Source organism: Sinocyclocheilus anshuiensis, unplaced genomic scaffold (assembly GCF_001515605.1).
Source record: "Sinocyclocheilus anshuiensis isolate Anshui unplaced genomic scaffold, SAMN03320099.WGS_v1.1 scaffold746, whole genome shotgun sequence".
NCBI lineage: Eukaryota > Metazoa > Chordata > Actinopteri > Cypriniformes > Cyprinidae > Sinocyclocheilus > Sinocyclocheilus anshuiensis.
In genome coordinates, this window is record NW_015544173.1 from 318,712 (window position 1) to 337,748 (window position 19,037).

The 19,037-nt window shown below is 37.7% G+C and overlaps 1 protein-coding gene and 1 pseudogene across 2 annotated transcripts in view; one reads left to right on the top strand and one right to left on the bottom strand.

The window, feature by feature from the left end:
• LOC107696039 (dnaJ homolog subfamily C member 14-like) overlaps positions 1 to 8,146 on the top strand; it is a 17,158-nt gene extending 9,012 nt beyond the window's left edge. For both annotated transcript variants that reach the window (XM_016496181.1, XM_016496182.1), the window contains exons 3-8: positions 2,313 to 2,411; positions 2,513 to 2,619; positions 3,483 to 3,602; positions 3,707 to 3,867; positions 3,966 to 4,068; positions 5,936 to 8,146. In XM_016496181.1, coding sequence (XP_016351667.1) covers positions 2,313 to 2,411; positions 2,513 to 2,619; positions 3,483 to 3,602; positions 3,707 to 3,867; positions 3,966 to 4,068; positions 5,936 to 6,239 — 894 coding nt within the window. In that variant the 3' untranslated portion in view covers positions 6,240 to 8,146. The remainder of the gene's footprint in view (positions 1 to 2,312; positions 2,412 to 2,512; positions 2,620 to 3,482; positions 3,603 to 3,706; positions 3,868 to 3,965; positions 4,069 to 5,935) is intronic.
• A 1,805-nt stretch (positions 8,147 to 9,951) lies between these two features.
• LOC107696021 (inositol polyphosphate 1-phosphatase-like) lies at positions 9,952 to 18,537 on the bottom strand (annotated as a pseudogene).
• Between the last annotated feature and the right edge of the window lie 500 nt (positions 18,538 to 19,037).

Sequence of the window (19,037 nt, forward strand, 5' to 3'; positions counted from 1 at the left end):
TCAGAACGATGAGCTTTGTAAAAATCGATGCGTTTCAGAAAGGCGGGGCATAGAGGAGAAACAATAATGTACAGTATGTGGAAAATAATGTTTTTTGAACCTTAAACCACATAAACACATTTCATACACAAAATAATGTTCTTTTTAGCAGCATCATATGACCCCTTTAACCATTCTTTGGTAGAACAGCTTGTGTGCTTGGGTCGTTGTCTTGCTGCATGACCCACTTTCTCTTGAGATTCAGTTCTCGGACAGATGTCCTGATATTTTCCTTCAGAATTTGCTGGTATAATTCAGAATTAATTGTTCATCAATGATGGCAAGCTGTCCTGGCCCAGATGCAGCAAAACAGGCCCAAACCATGATACCACCACCACCATGTTTCACAGATGAGATGAGGTTCTTATGCTGGAATGCAGTGTTTTCTTTCTCAAAACATTACACTTCTCATTTAAACCGAAAATTTCCATTTTGGTCTCATCTCTCCATTAAATGGCAGCAGTGTTCTTTTTGGAGAGCAGTGGCTTCCTCCTTGCAGCTCTCTCATGCTCTCCATGGTTGTTCAGTGTTAGGGTGGACTCATGAACATTAACATTAGCCGATGTGAGAAGACGAGAAGAATAGACCTCGCGGACTATTACCCGTCTTGCTTTTGGAGTGATCTTTGTTGGAGGAGCACTCCTGGGGAGGGTAACAATAGTCTTGAATTTCCTCCATTTCTACACAATCTGTCTGACTGTGGATTTCTGGAGTCCAAACTCTTTAGAGATGGCTTTGTAACCTTTTCCAGCTTGATGAGCAGCAACAACTCTATTTCTGAGGTCCTCTGAGATCTCTTTTGTTCGTGCCATCATTCACTTCCACAAACATGATCAGACTTTGATAGATCGCTGTTCTTTAATTAAAATAGGGCACACACTGACACCTGATAGTCATCCTATTGATAAAAAACAACTCTGAACAGATGGACTCTAAATTCACCTTCAAATCAACTGCTAATATAGAGATTCACTTTTACCACTCACAGATATGTAATATTACATAATTTTCCTGAATAAATAAATTAGAAAGTATATATTTTCATCTCATTTGTTTGATTTGGTTCTCTTTGACAACTTTCAGGACTTGTGTGAAAATCTGATGATCTTTCGAGTCATATTTATGTAGAAATACAGACAATTCACAAACTTTCAAGCAGTGCTGTATATTTTGAAGATTATACTTTCTTAGTATAAAAAGTGTTATACTGTGTAAAAACATTATAATTTACACACTATATATATATATATCATATATTAAGTATAAATATGTTATTTAATACATATGTATATTGTATGATATCCTAAATAATTGTTACCACAGTTATAATACATTATAATATTTATCTGTTCATTGTTACAGCTTTACAAATTATAATGCTTTAAAACACATGACAAACAACCAGTTTTCAGTGTAACAAGAAACCTACAAATATTATAATGCATTTTAACTTTGTTTACAATTATTTATGAAAAGGTATAATGCGTTACAATGGACATTATGAATATCTATGTAATGCATTATACAACATTTTTCTTTTTCAGTAATCTATTACACTCGGATGTGCATCACAATACAAGACTTCAAGTATTATCCGACTAATAATGGATAATGTACAGTCAGCTTTGTGCTTCATGTCAGGGTTTACTTTATGATTAATGACTGACTGTACTTTATCCCACTTACAGAGTTACTTGCCAAACAAGTTTATTTATGAATTATGTTTATTTTATGTTCATCCGGACATAAAATATTGATTTGAGTTTATTTGATTATTTTAGAAGAGAGTGCAGAGTGATAGGAGAGACCTGAAACTGGCACAGCTGAGTAGGAAATGTGCTTGAATATACCAAAAAAATTGTCTTTTCACAATCAAATACCCTAGAGAGCCACGTGATAATACTGCATTCACGTCATTTTAGAATGACGCCTAATTATGACAGGACTCTGAACTGTTTTAATTCTCAGACACAAGAGTGCGGCTTGTTGTTGTCACTATACTTAATCATTATATTAATTCACTTCTGTGTGAACAAGCAATCTAAAGGCTAGCATCAGATTTCATAAACTGACATATCAAGCAGATATATATATATATATATATGTATATATAGAGAGAGAGAGAGAGAGGTAGCTCTATCTGTGCGAGCCTGTAATCATTCAGTACGACCAATATTAATGTGATGTTGGGTACCGTACTTTTATGAAGACAGGTAGCAAATCTGAAACTGAAGTATGCTTTAACCTCTTTATCAACTCTTGCTCTGCTACAGATCCCTGAAGAGGAGTTGGACCCATTTAATGTTCTTGGAGTGGATATTCATGCCACTGAATCAGAACTCAAGAGAGCTTATAGACAGCTGGCAGTGCAGGTGAGATGACATCAAATCATGGCCTGGAAACATCTATTATATCTCTGTTGAATTATGGATTATATTTATTTGTCAAGGTTTAATGTATTGTTTGTGTACAGGTTCATCCAGACAAAAACAAGCACCCAGGTGCTGGTGAGGCCTTTAAGGTGTTAAGAGCAGCGTGGGACATTGTCAGTAACCCGGAGACTCGGCGAGAGTATGAATTGTGAGTGCTTTTAGATAAGAACAAGTAGATTGATCTACATACTAAATTGGCACAAAAAGTTTAATGAAATATTGTCATGAAGAAAATGGCTTCTGTTATTTTGCATTGTGACAATATTCTCTTGACATTTAAACACTATTACCCACAGATTATCATTACTCTAATCTAAACCCTTGTGCTGTGCTAAAAATCCTTTACCTAATTTGGTGATCCCAGTCAAAAATGACTGGCCTTTTAAAAATAGCTTGAAAATCTCTCATTATGCCATATTATCACCAAATATTGGATTCACTCAAAAATTGAGGTGCATATGCTCAGATCAATGAGGCCTACGATCAGTCCGTCCCAAACAGAAATACAAAGCCTGAGCTAATTGAAAGAGAACAAGCTGACAAAAAGATTGAAACCAAGATTTGGTGCTTTGGCATAATGAAAGAGCAATCTTTTGTAGGGCAGTTTGTAGTTCCCATTTTTGACCAGAAACACCACAAGTGTAATAAAGTAAGAAAAATATCCCAAAAAATGATCCATTTCCCTTGGGGAAGTTGCTGTACCCTGTGTCAGCAAGCGAAGTCAGTACGTTTTAGTCCAATGTGATAACATTAACATTTTTCGGGAAAAAGAAAATCTTCTCCAGGTCAAAATGACAACACAACATGAGTGTAATGTGCAAAAAGTTATTAGTTGTATACATTCTTACAAACATTGTATCATGGGAATGTCTGATATATTGCATTTCATGCTGAATTATATGACTAATTGTTTTAAAAATTACAATAATGAGAATTATAAATGTGACCTGTGCATGTTTCTTTGATATAAGCACAAATGAGTGATTTTGAATTTGGGTTCTGTGTCTGCAGGAAGCGTATGGCAGCTACAGAGCTTTCAAAATCCATGAATGAGTTCCTGACCAAACTGCAGGATGACCTGAAAGAAGCCATGAACACAATGATGTGCACTAAATGTGAGGCCAAGCACAAGTGCGTATTACTGATCATCATTTCAGTCTTGTCATTTCATACAGAGCTTGTTTTGTGCTATAAGCAGCATTTCTATGTTCATCTGAGCATGGCCTCTTCCTCAGGCGCTTTGAGATGGACCGTGAGCCTGGTGAGGCCCGATTCTGTGCTGAATGTAGTAAGTGGCACAGTGCCGAGGAGGGAGACCTGTGGGCTGAGTCTAGTATGCTGGGACTGCGCATCACATTCTTCGCCTTCATGGATGGCAAAGTCTTTGACATCACTGGTAGTTTATTCGCATTGCCACTCTCAGATCATTGCTGTGTTCATATGTTGTGTATGCATATGTTCAGATCGTTGAGACTCATCTCTATGTTCACACAGAGTGGGCAGGCTGTCAGCGTATAAGTATCTCTCCAGACACGCATCGCGTGCCGTATCACATCTCTTTTGGCTCTAAAGGTAGCAGCGGCACCAGCCGCCACAGGTAATCGCTCTGACTTTCTTCCTAAGAAGTGTTCTGTCCTCAGACCATTATGACCTCATCAGTTACTCAAAGGCCATTATGATATCATCGCTGTCAGATAGATTCGGAATGTTGGTCATTCTATCGATGCAAGTCAGTGGGAGACTTGCACACTTCAGTGTGCAAAAGCTTTCCCAGAAAGCCATGGGAAAGTCACTTCCCATGGCTTTCTAAACATGCAGCTCTTTTGTGCGAGATGCGAATGCAACGGTGATAGATGTCTGTCTAGAAAATGCGTGAAATATGCATTCTGTGTGAACGGCTTGGTTTCAGTTTTGACGTAAACAAGATGATCTCCGCATTGATGTTCTCTTTTCCCGCAATATTTGTAATTAACAACGTAGCTGCGCCACATCTACTGGCTTCAGCTGGATAGGCTAACAAAAACATTAAAATGCAATGACACATACATTGTCATCGCATCTCGTGCACCACTGATAAGGCTTCCTCCTTAACGCACACCTAAAATTCGAATGCAACGTTTTTGCATTCGAATGTGGACTTTTATTTTAAATTCGACGAATATTCGAAATTCGAAAAAAATTTTGACAGCCCTACTGTGTTCCAAATTATTATGCAAGTGACATATCAAAAGGGTTTCGGTACAATAAAGAGTTAGATTTTTGTTTGTGTTGTTTTTCACGTCTTTTTAGGTAACTGGTATCAATCTCAGACAGGTTTGTTCAATAGTTTGCCAGGTCTTCTTAGGTAAATGGAAACCCTACTTAAAGAGGTTTTTCCACATTATTAAGCAAGTCACAGTTCTCATGCAATATGGTGAGGAAGAAAGATCTTTCTGAAGATGAAAATATGAAACAATGCAATGTCTTGCAAAAGGCATCAAAACAAACTATATTTTGCGAAAAGCAAATAGAAATTATTGAACTGTCAAAAGATTTGTGAGTGACAGAAGATCTTGGTCAGATAAAGATTTATTAAGGAAAGTTTCTGTCAAACAAAAGACTCTTTATTGTACTGAAATCCTATTGATATGTCACTTGCATAATAATTTGGAACACAGTGTAAATTTGATGAAGAGTTAAAACAGTTTGAAATATCAAAAAGCTGTTAATAACTTTTTGCCAGCGTGGTCTGACGATGAGCTGTGTGAAATGTGATTGATAGATTGAACAAACAGTGTAGGATGACTTTAAAAATAGGTTTTTGAGAGAAAATCAAGTTTGACACAAATCAGGTTTCATGACTATATGCCAAAACGTTCATAAAATATAACATTTTATGACAAAAAAAATCAAAATGGCCAGTTGTTGTGTATCATTTGATTCAAGTACCCACAGGTCATCCTGGTAATGACAGGTGCACAATATGCCAAAATGTTGCAGAGTCGTTGAATCATTGACTAATTGATGCGTCATACATGAACCGTTTGATCTATCACAAATCGTTTAAACACTTTTTGCCAGCATTGTCTAGCGATGATCTGATTCAATTTTCATGAAAATTGGAGCAACGGTCTTGGAGGAGTATGAAGTAGGTTTTTCGGAAACATTCTAACTGGACAATTTTCATGACCGGGAGTATGACATTCGACTCTGAATGAGCCAAGGAAAAAAGCATTTTCTAGCCCTTATGGTTCATAATTTGATGGCAATAGAAAGGTTTGAGATAGTAACCCTAAAATTGCTATGGTTAATGTTCAGACTGTCCTCTATTTGTGTGCCAAATTTCCCGCAAGAGGTTTTGTGGACTGCCATAGACTTGAGCAGAAGAAGAACAATAACAGGAGGTGCCTGTTCACTTTTGGAGCTTGGCCCCTAATTAACTGCATGTATGTTACTGTAATGAGAGTCTTCATGTTGTCCTCTAGATCCCCCCCAGATCACGCACCAGGTGGAGGCTCACCTGCAGACCTGCAGGACTTCTTCAGCCGCTTCTTCCAGGGTGGAGCTCCCAGTGACATGTCTGCTAATGGAGGATTCTTCCCAACAGGAAACCCGCCGCCACATTCCTCCGGAGCAGCTGCAGGGACTTCAACCATGTTTTCAGGATCTTCTCCACAAACAGGGTTCTTTAGCCCAGGAGCCCAACGGGGCGAATCCAGCGAACACTGGACTGATGGAGGAAAGCCCCCACGCCGGCGCAAGAAAGTTCGCAAGCCATTCCAGCACTGAGGAATGCAATATTATACAGAGATGGAGTACTGTCTGTTGCCATGTTTTGACATGATATTGGCCAACTAGTGCAACTAAACGAGGATAGAATCGTTTGACCTCTGTTGAGCATTTCAGTGTTGGCGCTTTGAAGCTTCCTGATACAGAATGAAATGGCAACATCAAATTTCTAAGAGGAGCAAGCAAAGAAAGATGCAAGAAGATCTTTGCTGTTTCATGTTTGAAGTCCTTTTTCGTTTTTCTCTTTTTTGTCACAAATTAACCTACATTCAAGCATCTGAAATAACATTCTTTGAAGAAACAGAAGGACTCGCGAGTCACGAATAGATTTCCTGGTATATCTGAAGAATAGTTGACCCGATGTTAAAAATTGTCACTATTTATTCACCTGCATGTTGTTCCAAGCCTTTATGCCTTTTATTTTTGCTTTGAATCTTCTCAGAGTTTTTTCAGTACAACGTCAAGCTCCAGGATGAACAGAAAATACCCAACGTTATAAAAGTAGACCATGGGACTTATGTATGCTACATTTGAAGTCTTCTGAAGACGTCAGTTAGCTTTGTGCGACAACCAAAGACCCGAATTTAAGCTGTTCACTGATTATGTTCTTCTCCAACATAGCTATTAAATTTGGCCCAGGTTTGATATGATGGTCATGGGATACATGATAACAATGGTGTTTAGTATTAACAAGCTCAGTGGAGGGGAGCTTTAGCAGCAAATCAAAGTTTTTGTTTTGTTTTGAGATTGATAGATGTGGTTATGAACCACATGAAGATTCTTTTTTTTTTCCCCCACAGTAAAAAATAGCATCAGAGTTTGAAACGACGTGAGGGTAATAATGGCATTTTTATTTTTGGGTGAAGTTTTACTTTTGAAATGTTTGGTTTTGTCAGGTTTGAAATGGTGAATCTGATGGAAAATGTTCACAATGTTTTGTTATATATTAACACACAAGGATTAATGTGACCTCAGGGATGACTTTCTCTTCATCTGCTATTAGTAAGAGAACAGGAAGAAGACAGCTGAAATTTCCAGATGCTCCTGGTCTCATCGTATAGAGCTCATGCAATCCCGAGGAATCATTTTACCAGTTCATATTGAAATCAGATTTTATTTTTTTCATTGTTTAAATCACTTGTTTAGGAGAGAATTACTTCAAATATCTACAAATATATTATTAAAAAAAAAAAACCACACACAATATGGGTTAATATTCCAGAAACTGGTCGTCAGCTACTCACACAATCTGAATGAAGCTTTGAATCAGAAGATGAAAGAATGGAGAGGGATTTTCTGCCTGCTAACTGGAGCTCTTGATTGATTTGGTTGATGTTTTTGTTTATGTAGTGCATCTCTGGAGCTGGAAGAGCCTCCAATGTGCATTGTATTTAGAGTAAGCGGGGAAAAAAGGATACCAATCAAAATGTAAATGTGGAAGCACATGTGTAATGGTGTGTGAATCTTAAATGTCTGGATGGATGAAGTTTAAAATGGGTTTTGATGTGAAAACCCCAGAGCCTCCCTTTAAGAGGAAGTCCTCTCGTCACTTTTGACCACTTTCTTAACACTCAGGAATCATGTTAAAAACTTCATTCATCCCCTGGAGCCATCATTCAGGCCAGCAGAACCTGGAACGCCCAAACCGGACGTCTTTGGCTCATGACATCATGGCCGGTGTTTTCTTTATTTCACAGTAGACCCAAAATACTTTACGACACAAGACTGCTTTCCCTCTGTACAGCTGGACATAAAGCGCACTAATACATGCGTGTTCACTTTCATGTGTTCTCAAGTCCTCAGAAATGCTTTCAGGAACTTCCTGTTCAGTTTTGCTTAAAAGTCCCGATAAAGGCTCTTGTTTAAAGACAGAAATCCCAAGAATAAAAACACTTAAAGAGACTCCAGAATTAAAAGCAGATTGTTGTTTTGCTCTTTGTCAGTCATCTTTCAGCCTGTGACTCCACGGTAAGGGATTTCAGAGGGAAAAAGCATAAAATGGGTTTGTGGTTACTCCGTAATTTAAAAACTGTGCATGATAAAATAGCAGTGCATTTACTTCTGATATGTTCTCAAAGGCTAAAATGACTGACCACACTGTAACTATAGTTGAGTCAAACTCCATGGTTGTTTACTTCATGGTTTGATTACTTGTTACTGAATCTTTAGGGTAAACTTGAGTTTTGTAAATGTTTATCTTCCATCAGATTTTCAGACTATTCTAATGTTCTTCTTTTCTTTACAGCAGAAACTTTCTCTTGACAATGGCAAGTGTTATTTAATTTCTATTCACAGCTGTTAATTGAAGTGGTATAATAGAAATAAAACAGACCGTTTATTATTGCACTAAACTTCCTGATGTCAAGGCATTACTGACCTTTTGAACAAAATAATGGACCACTTTAAATGGACTTGGTCTAAACAACAAAAAAGGAGTAGCTCATATGTTGCTTTTATTGTTTGCAGTTGTTATATACAGTGAGTATAGAAAAGAATCACCCCCCTTTAAAATAATCACATTTTGTTGCTTTGCAGCCTGAAATGAAGACGGACACAGTTTTTGTTTTATCCAGCTCTATTTACTCAATGCAAGTGAAAGATAAAACGCCAACATGTCAGAAAAAAATAAAATAGATTTAGTACCATTTAGTACCGCAAACAGCTATCAAATTAACATTAATATAACTTCTGCAAGTCTTGATCTCAGTCACCTTTCATCAGAACAATATAGTGGATATTTTTCAAGCATTACAGAACTATGTCCCTTTTCCAAAGAGGTTTTGTTGATGGTAAACTTATCCAGTATTTGCTATAAATTCACTCGGATCACATCCTTATCTAGTCATAAGCACACTGGCACTGACATGAAGCCAAGAGGGGATTAAAAATGCACATAAAAGGGCATCCATGGTCCTCTCTGTGCTCTTTAACACACTTTCCCCATCAGCCCAAAGTTTTTCCATTATGACAACTAAATGATTTGTGTTTTTTCAAATAGAAAGTCTTCATTATATATATATATATATATATATAGCCATAAAATATCCCATAATGAACAAGGGTTGCTGTATGTAAAAACATCAAGGCTGCACATCAGCTTTTCTCTTATTGTGGCGTACACTACTGGCCAACAGTTAATTATTAAGAATAATTATGGTTTTTTTTTGTTTTTGAAAGGTAAAAAAAACAACTTTTGACCAGTGGTGTCTAAAAAACGAGAGACTGTCATGACACTCATTTTCCCCAAATATAAGGGAAAAAAAAGAGACGGATAAAATAAAAGCAAAAAAAGACACCATAAAGAGCCTGAATGTCCATGTGTTATATATAGTAATCCAGCAACTATGAAACGAAGAACTGTCGGTTTCTGTTTCTTCTTTTATCTCAGGTGACCATCAGAAACTGTAAAACATGATATGATCTGAAACATTTACGCAACATTACCATGAGAATGCGGCAAAACAGTAATTGGGTTCCTTTTCCTTTGTCTTGAAAATATAACCAAAAAAATACAACTTGCTGATATATACATGGAAGATAAGTACTATAATATATCTTTTCTCCTGAAAAGCTACAGCCTTAACTTAATATTTGAATATGCCACTAAATCTTACCATAAAAATAGCATCAAAGGACGTAAGATTATGCATAACGTACACATAAACTTGGACATACACTAAGCTCTTGCCTTTCAGTATCATACTATTTTTCATCATATCTTTCCAGCAAGTGCCGCCACGACTTAATCAATTACGCTGGAGTCCAAATATGCGATTATTCCTCCTCGGTTCGCCCATCTGTCCACACCTTGACTCTCGGTGTGCGGTTGATGGTAGGTCAGTTCAGCCGCGTGTCTCTTGTTTCCGTTGACGTGGGCACGCAGGCACGCACTCAGATCCGAGACGCTGCCACCCAGCGCCCGCAGAAGAGCATGAGGAGCGCACGAGTCCCACTTGAACGTGCTGCCCTCGGAGAGCACATACACATCCACCAGGCCCTGGACCACGCACAGGATCTTGTATCCCGCACCGGACGCGTACATCAGCGAGCCGCTGGAAATGGCTGCTAGCGCGTCCTTCACAGCCGGCCTCTCGCTGGAGCTCAGCAGCACAGACAAATCATCTTTCTTTTGCGGACAAAACGGCCTGCGCTGAGTGACGGAGCAAACGTTCACATCTCCATACGAAACACCCCAGACGTGCTGGCCTTTCCATCTACAATCACGACAACATGAAGACGTTAAAGGGTTAGGGTTGAAAATTCTGTCATTAATTACTCACCCTCGTGTTGTTCCAAACCCGTAAGACCTTCGTTCATCTTCGGAGTACAAGATATTTTTGATGAAATCCAAGAGCTTTCTGACCCTGCATAGACATGTTCAAGGCCCAGAAAAATATCTTAATTTGTGTTCTGAAGATGAAGTAGTAGTTTTCTGTTTTTAAGTGAATCTTTATTTTTTTTCGTAGTTTTAATTTTTGGTGATGGGGGTCAGTTTGACCCGCAATGCAAAAGGCATGCACCGATTTTACACAACAGGAGGGAAAAGTATACAACAATCCATTTTAGAGTAATATGTCCTTGAGATGAGATGTTTCATTGGTTACCACAACAAACAGTCTTTCAGCCAAAGCATTTGTTTTGATAAATTTCATTTATAAACACTTTATTTATGATGCTGATGGTGGACTTGAGATACAAAAATGCAGAAGTACATCTGCAAAAATTCGTCTGTCACAAAAGACAGATAACTGACAAACAAACTGGGAGATCTGGATGCAGATCTGTTTTGTGGTTGTTTTAACAAGGCCTTGCTTCTTGCACAGTATCCAAAATGTCATGGATAATCTGTATATTTTTAAATAGCATACTTAGTTTATCATTTTACTTAGCTAGAAATGTGAGAGTCAATACAGTTATATGCCCCTAAAATTCAGTTGATTGGGGCAAAAATGCCCCTGTACGAGTTTTTGTCTCTTGTCTGTATCACATGATAAGGGATATTTGGGATAAGTCACCCAAAAAAATACAATTAAAATTATTATTTAATTTAGTGAACTGTGTACTATGTCTTGTCCAAAGAGGAGGACGTTTTTTACATTTTTGCCAAAAAAAGCACCCATGGCTGGTTTTGCAGCAAAAGACGATCATATTTGTTAAATTCCAATGAATTGACTAAAGCCACATTTTATGAAAATAAGACATTTAAATAACTGACTAATAACCTTGTCATTGCCATTAAAGTGAAATTACTGTACCTTAATATAGGAGCTTAATAAAAAAATATATATTTAAAAGAAAAAATGTCAGGAGTTTTTTTTGCATCTGAAGTCTTCATGTGGTTTTCAGTTTTAATTATTGTTTTTTATTGTATTAAAACAATATTCTCAACACATTTTTGTGTCACATCCGTGTTTTCTTGTTAACACTGCTAAAGCAGCACTCTTACCCTTTACCCGTGGAGTCTTTGCGGTTGAACGGCTGGTTTATGACACCCATGACTGGTTGGCCAGTGGATCGTAAGTAAACCCCAATCAGAACCAGAGCACATGGGAGTCCGAACTGACAAAAGCCTTCATCTGGCTCCTCTTCCTCTTTCCAAAAGAAAATAACCAAATACATGTGTTGATACTGAATGAATGAATGAATGAATGAATGAATGAATGAAGCAAGCATTTATATAGCGCTTAACTGTGTATTGCTGTACACCCAAAGCACTTTATAATCATATCATGGGGTATGTCTATCTAGGGATGGGCGATATGGCCAAAAAAATTATCACGATAATTATTTTCATATCAGTCGATATCGATAATTATAACGATAAATGACACATATTTCTTTCTTTCAAGTTTAAAGCCAGATTTTTGCTCCAAAGTGAAAGTTGTAGAAACTAATTAATTTTCCTTAAAAAATATATCTAAATAAAAAAATATATATTTTCTTAGTGTCTGCATGTTCTAATGAGTGATATGGTTTCAAATCAAGAAACAGGTTTGGGTTGCCTGATCATATTATTAATAATAATAATATCACTTTTTGTCTCTTAGAAATGCACATTTGATTGTAGCTTGAGTTAGGATGCAGAGGTAAATTTTAGTTCATTATCAAAATCAGTAGCATCTGTAAAAATTGTAGCAACCTCAGTTTTATATGGTTAAATTTTCTGACCATGTTTTTTTATTTTTTTATTAAGCATTGGTCTCCCACAGTAGCATACATTTAAATCATGATAAACAATTAAAACCACACATATAGCACCTCAATACCAAGGTAAAAAGTAAAACTATATGGTTTTTAGGTAGCCTGTTTGTATGAAAAACAATAGTCTAAAAATGTTTACAGCCTGGTTCAAAAAATTATTTTGGTCTATATGGCTAATTTTGCCCTTCATGACAACAATTTTTTTTATAACTAATCCATTTAAGTTATATTAAGCCTTAAATTTCTGCATAATTAAGGGCGTGGCCACTTGAGTGGCAGGTGGATTGCCGCTGCTGTCACCACCGTCGCAGCAACCAGCTCCTGCTTCTTTGCCCATTTAGATTATCCGTTAGTGACGCGCTGCCAAGATGGCAACGGCCGGCTCCGCCCACTTTGAGCTTCAAAAACGCTCTTCAGAAACTTACGGGTGACATCACGGACACTACGTCCATGTTTTTATAGTCTATGGTATAAATGCACACATGCTATAGCTTAATCACAAATACATACTATAATTATATACCATTACTCCTGTAATAAAATTCAGTGTGAATATCCCACATTTCTACCACAATACCATGGTGCAGTGAGTGTTATTACAGTAAATCCATGGTAAACGATGGCGATGTGTAGATTGAAAAGCCTTCTGACTGTCTCGTTGCACACAGCGTTTCTCCTGTTTGGCTTTAAACTAGTTTAAATCACAGAGTCATTTGTGTTCATCGCTCTATTCGCACTTTACACTGGATCTCACAGTGTTGTTTAGTGCTCGCGTGACCGAGTAAACGCATCTGCCCTAGTGAGCTCGCACCGCGCGGCAGTTGAACTTTGATCCGAGCGGATAAACGATCCGTGTGGCGCGAATCAAATGAGTCGCGCTGTTTCGTTCCGCTTTTGGCGCATAAACATTATATAGAAAATTTATCGAACTCTTCATATCGTTTTATCGAGGAAAATTATATCGCGATAATTATCGTTATCAAATTATCGCCCAGCCCTATGTCTATCTATATATAGGGTATATCTCCTCAACCACCACCAGTGTGCAGCATGCACCTGGATAATGCGACAGCAACCACAGTACAACGGCGCCAATGCGCTCACCACACACCAGCCACAGGTGGAGAGGAGATAACCTGAACAATTCACACACCAGGAAAAAATAAGGCTCATAAACGTAACTGGTTGGTTTGTTCGATGTCCAGAAACAACAAATCTTTCCAGTTTTAAGTTTCACAGTTCCCGTTTCACTTTAGCTTCTTTCACACGAATCTCTCCTAACTAGTTCTGCAACTTCTGATACGCAAAGACATACACTTGTACACTTATTATGTACAATCTCAGATTAAGGAAGTATCCCCTCCACCCTCAGTTCTTTGGTTTTTTTTAAATATTTATGCTATCTAGTTAATTACTGAATGTGGAATTAATGTGAAATTGAATGTTGTTAGTTATATGCTGTACAGCTTAATGTGTGTTTAATGAGTAGGCCCACAATGATACTGCACACTTTACATTATCTATGCTGATTTAAATGGCGCCGAGAACAGTCAAATTAGCCAAAATATTTCATAATGATGTGTAGGACTTAAAAGATGAGGCTTTTAGCTGAGTCACGATATGTCACAGCAATTGGCATGCCCATTAAAAATAAATGTTTGGTTTGATCTTAGTGCTGAATGTAAACAATAGAAAAATGTCTGATAAAAAAAATGCAACAATACCAGTTACTACCAGGCACTAGGGATGTAACGATGCACCAGAGCCGGTTGAAAATCGGTACAAATATGCAACGATTCAAGTCGGTTGAGATGTTAAACGAATCACGATACATTTGGGGGTGTGGGTTTATATGAACGTAAATCTGAGGGGAACTGACTGTTTTCAGAAAAACAGTTTAGATGGTGTTTTCTTTTCATCGTACCTCCGTATAATGCAAATTAAAGTAGTGCTTAAAAGCACAGAGCTGCTTTGTTTACAGCGGTAACCAAGGAAACGCTGTATCGCTGCTGTTCCATAAGCGCCTCCTGCTCTTATTCAGCCCGTCTGCTGTTTCTGTTTCGCTCCGATATGTGACCCTGGAAAAAAACAGTCATAAGGGTCAATTTTTCGAAACTGAAATTTATACATAATCTGAAACCTGAATACATAAGCTTTCCATTGATGTATGGTTTGTTAGGATAGGGTAATATTCGGCCGAGATACAACTATTTGAAAATCTGGAATCTGAGGGTGCAAAAAAATCTAAATATTGAGAAAATCATCTTTAAAGTTGTCCAAATGAAGTTCTGCGCAATGCATATTACTAATCAAAAATAAAGTTTTGATATATTTACAGTAGGAAATTTACAAAATATCTTCATGGAACATGATCTTTACTTAATATCCTAATGATTTTTGGCATAAAATAAAAAATTTTGACTCATACAATGTATTGTTGGCTATTGCTACAAATATACCCCAGCGACTTATGACTGCTTTTGTGCTCCAGGGTCACATACGTTTTATGTAGTATAGTTTGACAAAGCTAAAGTCAGACCATTCTGTTTTTGTTTCAAATTTCGAAATTATAATTTCGAATAATAATCTAATTTAAATCAAAAACTGAACGTGTTGCATGTATGCTGCATCTTTGTTTGGATCATGATTAAAATGCAGTGGTTGCCTCTAATTTTAAATGAAAAAAGCACAGGCAAAGCCTTAGTTTGTTTACATGAAGAGATTTCTTTTATTTGTATTTATTTGATCTGGGATTTGTTTTCAAATTTAAATTTAGTTTTGTTATTCGACAGGTCAATTTCACAAAGAAATGTGCAGCATTTTGTCCGAGAGATAATTAAAGGACACATTTTCATTTATAATTTGTCTTGAATCTCATTTTGTTCAAAAAATTGTGAGAAAATCGTGGTGTGAAATCAGTCTCGTGAATTGTATCGCATCGTGAGTTGAGTGAATCATTACATCCCTATAGGGCACACATGTTCATGTATCTCATGTATCTTTAAACTCAATATACTGTAGTCTGTGACATTCTAATCTAGTGTACACTAAACCTGGTATTGTGAACTATGAATTGTTGGCTGTACGACAAATCAATCCAGATGCCCACGTCGACTGGGCTGATGGACAGCTGCAGAGATTCAGCCGCCTCGTCTCTAATCTGAAGGTCCTGGTGGATCACCTTGGTCAGGAGGGACGCAGCGTTTTGATCACCATCCAGAACTTTAGCCAACAGAGCAGTCGTGTCCTCTTCTTGAGCACATACTGTCACAATTACGCTCTCCCCTGAAAGAAATACAATTCACATCAATTCCAGTCAAATGGTGTTAATTAATTGATTAATACATTGACTACAGCTCTGAGTTTGAGTGTTCTTGGCCATCAGAGATGCATAAACAATTTATGAGAAGCAAAAGCATACCTGCAAATTCCAGACTTGAAAAAAAAAAAAATCTAAAAATTTTGTAGAATCAGCAGTCGAAATTATTTCAGAAAATTCTGAAAACTTCTAGAATGATTAACCACACATTTAAGCCTAATAAATGATTTACCACAGTTACCCTTGTAAACAAAGCACTTATGAACACTACTTTATTAGGCATCATAAGGTCGTAAGATGAAAAGAAAATGCCATTTACCATTGTGAGCTTTTCTGAAGACAGTAAGTTCCCTTCAGATATACATTCATATAACCACCTCCCAAATAAAAACTCCTCGGAGCTACACAAATCATGTGAATTGCCTATTTCAATGTCAGAACAGCGAATCTCGTCAAAAGGAGACAAGTTTGCAGGTATGAAAAACAGTGGAAGAAAACCTAAATTGCACATTATTCCCTGGCATCTCCTGAACACCAAAAAACAAACACAAGCATTTCAATCTCATGCTAAGTATTCCTCAGCTCTTCCAATATACTCATAAAATACTCCATAATGATAGCATAATAACGACTTTATTGTAATAACGCAAATATTTGCCTACCAGGTAACATGGTAACAACCTAACCACTGGCTTTATCCCATCTGATTTTAAAATTGTTTGCATAACCACGATTCAAATCCTGACATATTCACCGCCTCGACGCAGGCTAAAAGCTACTTGAATCCAAACTTACAGCATCTTCACTGTCCTCACTGTGATTCGTCTGGATCTGTCTGCTTCATTTCACAAAATCACCCACCGCTGCTATTAACTGAGAAGCGCATCTCTAATCAGTGCTTTTAGACTGCCTATCCTTTTTGATAATTGGACCCATCAAGTGCTGTGGTCATGTTGTGAGCAAGGCCTTAAAAACCCCTGTGAAAAAGAAAAGATCAGAAAGCCATTCATTTGAGTTTAATGTAAACGGGGTCTGTCACTGCAGTTGCCAAGGATTTCTTTTCTGCATCTTGCATCCAAATAGGGAATCACACAGGGCTCTGTACTTGGCCCATCCTATATTGTCTAAAACAGAATGCTTGGCTCCTTTAAGAAATCATACAGTTTCTTACACCTCTGCTTCAAGGACAGCACAGCTCAACAATGTACTTCAGCTATGATAAAATTATCTGAATATGCTTTAACCTTTAAACTGTTTTAACGTTTGCATAATTTTATCTGATTTTACTCTTCCATGTAGTCATCAAAAACAACACTTGCCATGCAAAGAAACATTTATTTATGTTGTCACATGATCTACAGCTTTACATATTTCAGTGGAGTTAAAAGTCAAACAACAAGTGCCACAAGAGTGGTAAAAATTTTAATTCAATTGCATACTGAAATCCTTTCAACTGCAGCACAGAATCAAAGCTTCTAAGGGTAACATACCAAGTCCATTCTCAAACTTGTTTGACTCCTCTCCATGAATAAAGCCAGTCAGCTCTGGAAACTATAAAGCAAAAATGGACAATGTTTAGCCATCAAGATGATAAACTTGACTAAAATGAATTTTGATTTCAGTGAAAACTTTAAATGTAAGAACCTGGGCACAAACATCATGGCGAATCATTTCCTGTATCAACACATCAGCAAGCGTCTTAAAGTCCTGGACGAATTTCTTGTTTTTGTCAGCTCCTGTCTTTTCCTGTACCAAAAGTTCAAAAAGCGGTGCTTCCTGTCGACAGACCCGTGCCACATTGGCGGCTTTTTCTGCCACGCTCAGGAGCAACCGCAGCAACTCTGCCATACCTGAGGCCTGTGAATCACACATAAACAAGTTCAGCTCTAGATATTAGATATCTAGAACGGTACAGTTTTACAAGTATGTCAGTGACATTTCAACAGGTCAAATCAAAATCAGATCAAGTAACAAAAATATTAGCAAACTTAAAAAAGACCCTCGTTAACTAAGTGGGACAAAAGGGTAAAGCACCGTGATGAATGCCAGAAGAAAAATAACAATTTTTCTGAATGTCTTTCTGCAAATCACAGCTTGACTAGAGTCCTGGGTATCATGGTGATATTTGCAAAGAGCTTTGATACAAGTCATAACCCTGAAGACAAATGTTATTTGAATTTGAACATAGTGAGTGCATTTATTTATCAATGCACAAATGCATGTAAAATGATATTTTGATTATTTATAGCTAAGTATTAGACAGCTTGTACAGACATTTCCCTTGCAGATTCACTTGACCCAACTATCAGAGTCTTACAGAGTTCACATCATCTCAGTGGTTTAGTCCTGACACCAAGGGTCCAACACAAAGAAACAAACACAGACAGAACACAAACATGTGTACATGAAGAAGCGCAGTCACAGACAGAAACACACACACACACAGACAGAAATACACACACACACACACACACACACACACACTGCCCACGTCTCTGCACAGAATCGAATGCTCCTTATTAGAAGACAGGCCTAACAATCAAAGAAAAGACTTGATAATTACAGCTCATACCATTGAAATAAATCTGTAGCGGTTAGGTGTCCTTGAGCTGAAGTTGAGCGCTTCCTGTATGTCACAGTCACAGTGCTGAACTGAACCTCTGTCTGAGAGCACGCACACACTTCATCTCTGCTGCGTGACGCCAGCGTATTGTAACGCAGATGGTTTAAGTAACGTTAGCGGAAACGCCTCGGAAATGAGAGCATTTCCCTCTCAATGCGTCGAAGTAGGAGGAGGAGCTTGTTCATAAACACCGCCCTCTGCTGGAGTCAAACATACATTCACAAAACATTTTATCTTACCACTAAGAGTTCTCCTAAACAGAGGTAAAGGTTTTTAGCTAAGAGTTTTCTCTTAAAACCTATTCACAAAGCTGCTGAGACAAACTTTTACTAAGGAATAGAGAGACGTCTTAAAGGGTTAGTTCACCCAAAAATGAAAATTAGCCTGTGTTTTACTCACCCTCGAAGCATCCTAGGTGTATGTGACTTTCTTCTTTCAGTCGAATCCAATCGGGGTTATATTAAAAATTGTCCTGGCCCCTCCAAGCCTTTCAACGGGGGTAAGCGGGTGTTTGTTGTCAACAGTTCAGAAGACGTTAAATAAAGTGCGCACATCCATAATAAAATGTGCCTCACACGGCTCCGGGGGGGGGGGGAATAAAGGCCTCCTGTAGCGAATCCATGCGTTTTTGTAAGAAAAATATCCATATTTCAAA